Genomic DNA, 11068 nt, shown 5'->3' on the forward strand with positions numbered 1-11068 from the left:
CGCGCTCGCCGACCCGGGGCGGGCGGTCCCGGGCTCCGGCGGAGGACGCCGGCCGCGCCCGGCCCGAGGCGCGCGGGCGCCGGCGCGGGGCCCGGCGAGGCGGGGACCCCGGCCGCGGTCGGGCCGAGGTAAGCGGGGCCGCGGAGCTGCGGGCGGGGCGGGCGCCGCCGGCGGGGACCTGTCGGAGCCTTTGTCTGCGGAGCGGCGGCCCACGCGCCCCCTCCCCGCCCTGCCGCCCCTCGTACCCCGGTCCTGCCCCGACCCCTTCTGTCCCGAGGCCGAGAGCGGCTGGGACCCCGACCCGGCAGCGAGCGCCGGACCCAGACCTGGCCGGCGGGAAGGCGCCAGGGGCCCCCGCGCGCCACCTCCTCCTGGGCGCACCCCAAGGAAGCTGAAGTGCCTCTCGACCCTTCCCCTGCCCTGTCCGCGCCTCCCCCGGTTCTTGGGAAGGCCTCTGGAGGTGGAGGACCCAGGTCTCTTCCCGGCTCTGTGACCTCTGCTTTGGGGGGCGCAGGCCTGGGACCCAACTTTATGGCCGCTGGATGGGGAGGGCTGGCGAGCCCGGGAGTGCAGGCCGCGCGGCCTCCGGGCCCTGTCCAGCTCGCGACCCCTGCTTTCCCCAGCCCCCTGGGAAGTGGCAGGGGGCTACTCCCCGGGGTACCCCCACAGTCCGACTGGAGGAATTGGGTGGGCAGGCAGCGCCGGTTGCTGTAGGAGCTGCAGGGCCGGGCCTGGGCAGGGGGCTCCGAGGGCGTCCCGTTAGGCGCCGGCGGCCCAGACACAAGTGCGAGTTGCCGGGGAGGGCGCGCCGGCTGGGGTCCAGATGCGCCCCAGCGGTGGGCTCCAGCCCCGACCTGCGGTTCCAGCGCCCAGACAGGTGTTGGAGTCTGAGCGCCCCGAGACCTTGGACCTGACCTGGCCTGGCCGTGCCGCTGGCAAAGGGGAAGGTTCAGCATTCTCCTGCCAGGGCAGCGCTGTGCCCTTTGGCGGCTGCCGGTGCAGCTGCTGAGCACCTGCTGTGTGCAGCCACGCCTTCCCCCTCTTTCCTCTGTTCCTAGCTGAGGTGGGGAGCCTGAGGGTGGCCCCAAGGACAGAGAAGGGTCCTGTGCTGGCTTAGCCGCTGCCGGCTGGGGTCGTGGTGGACCTGGATCATATGCTGGGATTTTCAGTAAGGGGGATGCGGGTGGGGAGGGGCCATCCGAAGCCTGCCCCTGGGGCTGTTAACCTTGAGGGTGAAGGGTGGGGACAGGACTGCGCACCAGTGCCCTCCCCACCCTGAGGCCACCAGTGTGGGTGGCAGCTCCCACGTCACTGGCCTGGCGGGGGGAGCCCCCTGGCTGCGCACTGGCCTCACACTGCTCTCGGGGCGGGCGCCTAGCTTCCCGGAAGCTCATGCTGGATACGGTCTGGCCTTTTGGGGCTGGGTGTCCTCTAGGGCCGAGCTCACACCTGAGGGAGCTGTGTCCTGGGAGGTGGGGGTGCTGGAAGCTGGCCCAGACGGGCTGAGTGTGAGCTCTGAGGGGATCACCAGGGCCCTAGACCCTCACTAGCAATCCTTGGGTTCTGGGTGATGGGCGAGTTCAGCTTGCCCAGGGTCCCCATCTAACTTGGAATGGAACTCCAGGTGGTATCCCGGCTCCCGAGGTGGAGGGCCATTGGGAGGGGATCCCCCTCAGGCTTCCCAGGCCCCAGGGGAAGCCCCCCACCCCAGTCTCTGCTCACGGCATGTGGGGTACTGGCCACCTGAGAGCCTCCTGCCAGCCAGGACAGAATTTCCGTGAGCTCCTAAGACTGGGTTCAGGTCCCAGCGTGTCTGCTTCCTGGACCTGGGGGCTCTCAGGCCTACCTCCCCAGGCCCCAAGCAAAGCTTGGTTGACAGGTAGCGAGAGGGAGATAATACATAGCTGGGGCTGCCCTCGGGGGGCCTGGAAAGAAGGTAAACTGAGGCAAGAGAGTTGGCGGGAGGGAGGCCCCGAAGATGGGCCAGGTGCGGGCCTGATGAGCTCTTGGCCGAGCCTCCCGCTAGCTCCCCTCCCCTGGGGCTGAGGTCCCATGCCGGCACCCTCCAGCCATGGAGTCTCCTCTCCACAGCTGCTGCAATGAGCAGGGGTCCTTTGATTATTGGGTTAGATAATCAGTCACCAATTGCCAAACGGCTTAGGGGCTCTGCCAGCCTCCCTGCCTGCATGCTGGGGGAATGGGGACTGCTGGCATGGTGGGGGACACAGCCCCACCTTGTTTCCCAAGGGGAGGCTGGCACATCTTCGCTGAAGCGAGAAGCACTGAGGTGAGACGAGAGGGAGGACTTCCATTTCTCCTGGTGCCCATAGCGGCCACCCTTGTGCGGGTCATGATGCTGCATCCTGGGGTCTGCCCCTTCTTGGCAGCCAGTGATATCATAGCAGCTGATGCTCCGAAATGCCGGGGGGAACGATGGAAGGGGTGGCCCCTGGGACACAGTGTGGCAGGCAGGGAGGCTGGAACGTCCCCTCCTCCTGTCCCACCCTCCTCCACCCCCAGCACCTGCTCTGCTCTCTCCACAGCACCGGCCGCCATGGCCTCCGTGCGGAGCCAGCGCTTGCAGGAGCCCTGCATGGCAGGCTCGTGGGACGGGAGCATGGGCTTGGGCTGCGGCTTAGATGGTTTCCAGCTGGAGGCCACCGTGCCCAAGGTCGCTCAGAGCCCAGGGATCAAGGCCAGGGTTGTTCCAATTTGCACCGACTCGGACTCTGGTGAGTGAAGCTGTGGGCCAGAGGTGTGCCTGGCCCTGCTAGAGGGCACGGGGTGGAAGGCGGGGGAAGGGGGTACCCTTGGCTGTGTGTCCTACGGAGGTCAGGGAGACCCAGGGCTCAGAGAGCTGCTGTGACCACTGCCACGTTTGTCTGCCACTGCAGGCTGCGCCTGGCAGTAAAGTGGACAGGAGAGCAACTGGAGGGAGGGAGGGTGGGGCGGAGTGCCAAGACCTCGGGGCAAGGGCTTAGGACCTGCAGAGCCTTGTGCACCTCCCCCAAAACAGAGCCAAAGGAAGTGAGATGCAGTGTGTAGACCGGACGGTGCTCTGGGACCCTCGTATGAGTCGCCATGCTTGCAGGCTCACCTGCTGGTCCCGAGAGGTGGCAGTGGCCAGGTCAGTCCACAGCTGACCCTGAGACATGGCGCTCGTGTGAGACAGGCAGGTGGATGGGTAGACAGGGAGGTGTTCGCAGATGGCATAGACACATTGGTGCAGGCACCTGCTCAGCTCCCAGTGCTGGAGTGCCAGGGGCACAGTGCTGCTTTTGATGGGTGGCACCCTAGTGGCGGGGCTGGGAGGGAAAGCGACAATGCAGCAAAGGGGACAGACCAGAGCAAGGGCCACCAAGGCAGGCCCAGACCCTCCTGCCAGCCTGTGCCCTCAACCAGCTAGGCAGGCAGTGTGGCTGAGAGGGGCTGCTGGGCATCCAAGGCTCTGAAGGCTGGGGGTTGTGGTCCCTTCAACTTCCTCCAAGTCCCCGAGGAAGGGTTGTCCCCTGCAGGCCCCCCCGCACATCCCCGTCTCCATGGCGGCGGGGGAATCGGCTGTGCCTGCTCTGCTGGCCCACACATCCGAGGGACAAGGGCTCTGGCTGCTTCCTGAGACACCTACCCCTTATGTCTGAGCTTGGCTTTGGGTCCCAGCGTGTCTGCTGCCAACCCTCTCCTGTGGCCTGGGAGGCAGTGGGTGCTGGCCTGGGCCCTGCCAGCCACGTGGCCGACGCTGATGGAGTTTGTAGCTTCTGGCTCAGCCCAGGCTCTTGAGAGCTGTCTCCCTCTCACATACACACACATGCATGTCCACATCAAAACAGAACTACGAACAAGGGTACTTGGAAAACATTCATAGAAAGACAAAGTTCAAAAGCAAGCTTATTTTGGTACAGAAATAACCCACATGCAGCTTTTTTTTTTTTTTTATCATAAGCATTTTTCATGAGTTTTGCAAGCAACCCTTACCAGCTAAGGGTCACAAATTATCAGCTTATCTTTGAATTTCCTTCCTCCCCGAGTGTCATGTAGTCCCCTCGTGCTTGTAACGGCTCGGCCCCTTGTGACTGTGGCTGCCGCGTGCTCTCAGCTGCCCGCATGTCCACCTGCAGAGCTCACTGAAGCTCCACTCCTGACAGGGCTGCTGTCGTCTTAGCTACAGTGAGCTGGTCTCCATTCCCTTATTGCCTGTTAGAGATGCAGAGAAGAGAGAGAGCGAGCAAGCATTTCCATCTGCCACTTCCCTCCCTGAAACAGCCAGGCCTGAGCTGGCCAGAGCTGGGGGGGCTCCCACGTGGGCGGCAGGGGCCTGTCACCTGAGCCATCACTGTTGCCTCCCACACCACCGGCAGGACACGGACCTTGGACCAGACCCCAGGCACCTGGCTGTGGGATACAGGGTCTTGCCAGCAGGCTCAGCACCCACCCCTTCCCCAACTTGAGCCATAGGTACTGGGTGTCATCCGAGGACCTGCAGGGGTCCCCGGGGAGCCCCACATACCACACTCTGACTCCCGGGGAGCAGGCCCCTGCCCCTCCTTCTTGGCTGCTGCTTGGGGCTTGAGGGACTGGGGAAATCCTATCTCCAAGTCGTTCCTGCCTCCCTTTGGGACCATGGGACCATGGGACACGCCACACACTTCCCTCATCCCTGCAGTGGGGCCAGAGCCGTCGCTGCAGAAGCCCCGGCCCCAGGAGTTGTCATGAGGCCTGTCCCTGCCCTGTACGGTCCGCTGCTGTGGGGCTGTGATTGCTGTAAGTTACGGTGACACTGGCCAGGGGGTGGACGTTCCGTGGCAGTGCCTGGTGGCCGGAGGTGGTGCCGTGGTGCTGGCTGGTGGCCTCGAGGTGGTAGACATTGGCCAGGGTGATGGGCAGTGACCACAGTGATGCCAGCTGCAGAGCCAGCAGTGGCTGTGGCAGTGCTGGCCGTGCTGGTGGCTGATGTGTGTGATTGTTTTCAATGGTGGCTCTGCTGACTGTGGCCTGGGCACGCCGTGGGTCACGGGGTCAGTGGCTGCAGCTCTGAGCATGTCTTTGGGTTTAGCCGTGGAGGAGCCGGTGCCGGACGACCGCTACCACGCCATTTACTTCGCCATGCTGCTGGCCGGCGTGGGCTTCCTGCTGCCCTACAACAGCTTCATCACGGACGTGGACTACCTGCACCACAAGTACCCAGGTGCGCCCCTCACCGCTCCCACCCTGCAGAGAGGGGTGCCCGGGGAGGGGCCATCCCAATGCCACTGTCGCCCTCCCCACGAACACCCCTACAGGGACCTCCATTGTGTTCGACATGAGCCTCACCTACATCCTGGTGGCGCTGGTAGCTGTGCTTCTGAACAACGTGCTGGTGGAGCGGCTGACAATGCACACGAGGATTGCAGCGGGTACGCACCTGTCCTAGCCACAGCCGGATCCGTGCCCCTGGTGGCCCAGCCACGGCCAGCTGCCACACCCACATACCCGGCCACGCCCCTCGTGGCCTAGCCACGCCCATACCCCCACACACACCCGGGCAATGCCCCTTGTGGTCCAACCACACCCACGGCCACACCCACATATCCGGCCACGCCCCTTGTGGTCCAACCACGCCCCTCGTGGCCTAGCCACGCCCACACCCACAACCCGGCCATGCCCTTGTGGTCCAACCACGCCCACTGCCACACACACCCTAGCCACACCCCTGTGGTCCAACCACACCCCTTGTGGCCAGCCACACCCACTGCCACACCTACACACCCGGCCACGCCCCTCGTGGTCCAACCACGCTCCTCGTGGCCCAACCACACCCAACTGTCCCCTTCAGTCGTGCTCCTTGTGGTCTAACCATACCCCTCATGGTCCAGCCACACCCAGCTGCCACACCCACACTGTCCCCTTCAGTCATGCCCCTTGTGGTCCAGCCATGCCCAGATGCCACACCCACATGCCCTGGTCACGCCTCTTGTGGCCCAGCCACGGCCAGCTGCCACACCCCACACTGCCCTCTGCCATGCCCCTCGTGGGCTAGCTATGGTCAGCTGTCCCAACCGTGCTGCCATCCCGTGCCCCACAGCCTCCTAGCCCAGAAGCCATGGCCCGCGTCTCCCTCTGCAGGCTACCTCCTGGCCGTGGGCCCCCTGCTCTTTATCAGCGTCTGCGACGTGTGGCTGCAGCTCTTCTCTCATGGCCAGGCTTATGCCATCAACCTGGCTGCTGTGGGCACCGTGGCCTTCGGCTGCACAGGTAGGGACTGGGCCAGGGCCGGCTGGACTCCGAGGGTCCCAGGCACACAGTGTGCCCCCGCAGCCTGCTCTGGCACTGGCAGCCGGCTCGCAGCAGGCATACCCCACGGGTGCACATGCTCAAATGTCTCATGCTTGCACACTGGTCCGCACAGTGTCAGGGGCACGCACTGTGGCCACACAGGTGCAGAGGCAGTGGCCTGGGCTGGTGGGAACTGGCCTCCAAAGTCACGCTAAACTGCAGCTGTGTGTCTCCTGTCACTATTCTCTTGACCACTGACCTTCCAATGTAAATATTTTTAAAGAATTTATTTATGGGGCTGGTGTTGCAGTGTACCGGGTTAAGCCTCTATCTGCAGCCCCAGCATCCCATATGGTACTGGTTTGAGTCCCAGCTGCTCCACTTCCCATCCAGCTCCCTGCTAAGGCACCTGGGAAAGCAGCAGAAGACGGCCTAAGTGCGTGGGCCCCTGCATCCACCCCCCGGGGAGGCCTAGCTGACCTCCCAGCCTGACCCAGTCCCACAATGTTTATTGAAAAGAGAAGAGGGCTCTCCCAGTTTGGCTGCATGTCTGGCTGGGGTGATGGGCTCGGCTGTCCCTCCTGTCCACTGCACTGTGATCCGTGGCCTCGTCCGTCCCTGCGGGTGCGGCTGCAGTTCCAGCCGCCTCCCCTGGATGTAACAGCTTGCACTGGCCTGAGCTCGGCAGTGACCCTGTCGCCCCTGAGGCGCTCCCCTGGGGCTGGGGGCGCCCGAGCTGCGTGTGGGGTGACCAGGGATGTCTCACGGGTGCCCTCTCTCCTTCAAGTGCAGCAATCCAGCTTCTACGGGTACACGGGGCTGCTGCCCAAGAGGTACACGCAGGGGGTGATGACGGGCGAGAGTGAGTACTGGGGCCCCGCCCCTGTGGGTGCGCCTGGTGGGGGAGGGCGCGTGGGGCTGGTGTGTGGGGGACGTCTCCCACCCAGGAGGGTCGTGTGAGCACATGCGTGTGCAAGTGCCGTGTTGCTGGAGTGGGTGTGAGGGTGTGGCTAATGTCCTGGCACTGGTGGCCAGCGTGGGTCCTGACCCCGAGCATGCTGGAGCAGGGTGGGGTGTGCTGTGAAGCCCCTCCCCTGCTTCTCTGAGCGGACTAGGTGCAGGCCACGAAGGCCCCCCTTCCCCACCCCCTGAACCTGCCCATGGCCACCTCCACCTGGCACTGCCCAGTGGTTCTCCATCAAGCTGAGAACAGCCCACAGCCGCACCTTTTCCTTCCCCATCCTGTAGTGGGCTCACGGAGTGCCAGCCTCCTCTCACCGAGTCTCAGCCCGTGTCCTGCAGGCTCATCGCAGGTGTCTCCCCGACACCTACCGCTTGCATGTGGCGCTGGGACAGTGGCTTCAGGAAGCCAGGGCCTGTGTGCAGTCGCAGGCACGCAGTAGGTGTTAGATAAATGCATGTGCGCGCACGCCTGCAGGCAGCGGCGTAGGGAGGGTCAGCGGTGTGAGCAGCTCTGGGCGCCTGGGCCGCTGCACCGGGCCCTCACGGTGGGGGCCCCCTCGGCCGCCAGGCACTGCGGGCGTGATGATCTCGCTGAGCCGCATCCTCACCAAGTTGCTGCTCCCGGACGAGCGCGCCAGCACGCTCATCTTCTTCCTGGTCTCCGTGGGCCTGGAGCTGCTCTGCTTCCTGCTGCATCTGCTGGTGCGTCGCAGCCGCTTCGTGCTCTACTACACCACACGGCCGCGTGACAGCGGCCGGGCCGGCCTGGGCGCCGCCGGCTACCGAGTGCACCACGACGTCGCCGCGGGGGACGTGCGCTTCGTAAGGCCCCCGTCGCGCGCACCGGTCCCCGCGCGGTGGTCCTGGGGGTCCCCTGCTGGAGGCGCTCCTCTGGTGGAGGCAGGGCTGCATGGCATGCGGGGCTGGCAGGTGTCTCACTGAGCCTCGAGGCGGGGTGTGTTTGCGGGTGGAGGTCCCCAGGCTTGGGTTGGAAATCTGAGAGACTCCAGGGCGGTGAGAGGAGGTGTCCGTTCCTCCTGCAGTCAGCCACGTGTCCCCTCTCTGTCCCCGCCGCTCAGGCCCAACCTACCCCATCTCCCCACCCCCCTAGGAGCACCAGGCCCCAGTGTTGGCCAGCGGTGGATCCCCAAAGGACAGCCCGGCCCACGAGGTGACGGGCGGCGGTGGGGGCGGGGCCTATGTGCGCTTTGATGTTCCTCGGCCGAGAGCCAAGCGGAGCTGGCCCACCTTCCGAGGTGAGGGTGTCCCCTCAGCCCCACCCCTAACCTGTCCCCCGCAGCCCACCTCGACTGGCTCCTACCCCTGACTCCCCTCCCCCTGCATCAGGACCCATCCCTGTCCCCAATGGCTCCATCCCCCACTCCCGTCAGGCCCCGCCCCTGCCCCTGACTGCCCCTTCCTAACTCCCCCACCTGACACTGACCAACCTGCACCTGCTCCGGACCCCTACCAGCTGTCCCCGTGACCCTGTCTAGTCCCACCCCCGACCCCTTCCCCCAGACCCGGCCAGCTCCATGCCCTGACCCTGTCCTCCCGCCCCGCAGCCCTGCTGCTGCACCGCTACGTGGTGGCGCGCGTGATCTGGGCCGACATGCTGTCCATTGCTGTCACCTACCTCATCACGCTGTGCCTCTTCCCCGGGCTCGAGTCAGAGATCCGCCACTGTGTCCTGGGCGAGTGGCTGCCCATTCTCCTTATGGCCATCTTCAACCTCTCGGACTTCGTGGGCAAGGTGCGCCCTGCGCGGGGTGTGGCGCGGGCCTGGGGGTGACGCTGCTGCCCCTGGGGCGATGCGCCCTGTGCGGGGTGTGGCGCGGGCTTGGGGGTGACGCTGCTGCCCCCGGGGCGGTGCGCCCTGCGCGGGGTGTGGCGGGCCTGGGGGTGACTGCGCCCTGCGCGGGGTGTGGCACGGGCCTGGGGGTGACTGCGCCCTGCGCGGGGTGTGGCACGGGCCTGGGGGTGACTGCGCCCTGCGCGGGCCTGGGGGTGACTGCGCCCTGCTCGGGGTGTGGCGCGGGCCTGGGGGTGACGGTGCTGCCCCCGGGGCGGTGCGCCCTGCACGGGGTGTGGCGCGGGCCTGGGCGTGACTGCGCCCTGCGCGGGGTGTGGCGCGGGCCTGGGGGTGACTGCGCCCTGCGCGGGCCTGGGGGTGACTGCGTCCTGCGCGGGGTGTGGCGCGGGCCTGGGGGTGACTGTGCCCTGCGCGGGGTGTGGCGCGGGCCTGGGGGTGACGCTGCTGCCCCTGGGGCGGTGCGCCCTGCGCCGGGTGTGGCGCGGGCTTGGGGGTGACGCTGCTGCCCCCAGGGAGGTGCGCCTTGCGCGGGGTGTGGCGGGCCTGGGGGTGACTGCGCCCTGCGCGGGGTGTGGCGGGCCTGGGGGTGACGGTGCTGCCCCTGGGGCGGTGCGCCCTGTGCAGGGTGTGGCGCGGGCCTGGGGGTGACGCTGCTGCCCCCAGGACGGTGAGCTCCGGAGGCTGCCAGGGAGGCAGGGACGCTGCACATGAGCTCACAGGAGCCCTGTCCTCCGGCAGATCCTGGCGGCGCTGCCCGTGGACTGGCGAGGCACGCACCTGCTGGCCTGCTCCTGCCTTCGCGTGGTCTTCATCCCGCTCTTCATCCTGTGCGTGTATCCCAGTGGCGCACCCGCCCTACGCCACCCTGCCTGGCCCTGCATCTTCTCCCTGCTGATGGGAGTCAGCAACGGCTACTTCGGCAGCGCGCCCATGATCCTGGCTGCGGGCAGAGTGAGCCCGCGGCAGCGAGAGCTGGCAGGTAAGGCCGGGTTGGGCAGACAGTCACGTGCGCTTGTGCGCGCTGGGGCCTGGGGTCCAGCCAGCTCCAGGAAGATGATGTAACGTGTGGGGACCTTCTGCCTTGGGCCTGTCGCAGGTGTGACAAGCAGGTGTGGCTTGGAACCCATTGTTGGTGGGAGCAGCTTGGAGCTGGGAGCAGGTGCTGGGAAAGGGGTGGCTGGCAGGACGAGTCGGTGTGCACCTAGGCAGGCCCTGCAGGTGGCTTCAGACGGGAGGTGAAAATGGGAGCTCAGGGCTTCCCTGGCCACCGCCTCTGGAAGCAGAAAGACCCCAAAAACAGATGAGGCCCCGAGAGGTCATCGGGCCGGGGCTGAGGGTGGGGAGCCGGCAGCTGTCACGGCCCAGCGGATGGGTCCTCGGGTCCTGCCTCGCTCTGCCCTGCCCCTCAGTGGGTCTCGTTTGCAGGGAACACCATGACCGTGTCCTATATGTCGGGGCTGACGCTGGGCTCAGCGGTGGCTTACTGCACCTACAGCCTCACCAGGGACGCCCCCAGCAGCTGCTTCCACACCGCCACCAACAGTTCTGGCTCCCCTGGTCTCTGAGCTGGAGGCCACCCCCACCCCGCGCGACCCAATTCCTGCCCCTCCCGCCCCTCGCCTGCAGTGCCTGTGGGACCCCAGCCCTCCTCCTGTGCCCAGGAGGCCGCCTCGCTGGGCCTGGCCGGCCAGCCTGGCCTGGAGGCGTGCACAGCCCAGGCCCCAGCCAGCTGTGCATCTGGCTCCCGTCTGTTCCGCTCTGTCTGCTCTGTGGGCTGTCCCATGTCACGGGACCCCACCCCGGCGTCTGCCTTGTTTGTGTGCCCCGTGCGACCCCCATCACACATCCAGGGCAGGCAGCCAGTGTAGGTGCGGCTGGCCCCAGCTCCTCCTCACCAGGGACCCCTCTGGCTGTAAGAGGTCCCTGGAGAGAAGAGGGGCGGTCTCCAGCCGTGTGTTCTAGGCTCCTCCCCGCCCGTGCTCCTGGATTCCGGCAACCCACTGGGGTCTACACAGTAGCTCCCCTCTTTTCCCCAGTCCCCAG

The 11068-nt window shown here is 66.4% G+C and overlaps 1 protein-coding gene across 1 annotated transcript; it reads left to right on the forward strand.

Moving 5' to 3' along the window:
- Nucleotides 1-2554: 2554 nt before the first annotated feature.
- Nucleotides 2555-10590, forward strand: SLC29A4 (solute carrier family 29 member 4). Its single transcript, XM_040989962.1, has 10 exons — nucleotides 2555-2732; nucleotides 5051-5182; nucleotides 5277-5390; nucleotides 6100-6228; nucleotides 7037-7111; nucleotides 7781-8034; nucleotides 8324-8468; nucleotides 8778-8965; nucleotides 9764-10004; nucleotides 10451-10590. The coding sequence occupies exons 1-10, from the start codon at nucleotides 2555-2557 to the stop codon at nucleotides 10588-10590; spliced, it is 1596 nt and encodes a 531-aa protein (XP_040845896.1).
- The last annotated feature ends 478 nt before the right edge of the window (nucleotides 10591-11068 follow it).

This window comes from Ochotona curzoniae, unplaced genomic scaffold, assembly GCF_017591425.1.
Source record: "Ochotona curzoniae isolate NIBS_2020 unplaced genomic scaffold, NIBS_Ocur_1.0 contig_54, whole genome shotgun sequence".
Taxonomy (NCBI): domain Eukaryota; kingdom Metazoa; phylum Chordata; class Mammalia; order Lagomorpha; family Ochotonidae; genus Ochotona; species Ochotona curzoniae.

Excerpts from the sequence above, each read along its gene's own strand:
- SLC29A4 (XM_040989962.1), top strand. The coding sequence starts at position 2,555 with ATGGCCTCCGTGCGGAGCCAGCGCTTGCAGGAGCCCTGCATGGCAGGC. Across the intron at positions 2,733-5,050 it reads TTGCACCGACTCGGACTCTG|CCGTGGAGGAGCCGGTGCCG; the intron begins GTGAGTGAAGCT and ends CTTTGGGTTTAG. Across the intron at positions 8,035-8,323 it reads CCGCGGGGGACGTGCGCTTC|GAGCACCAGGCCCCAGTGTT; the intron begins GTAAGGCCCCCG and ends CCACCCCCCTAG.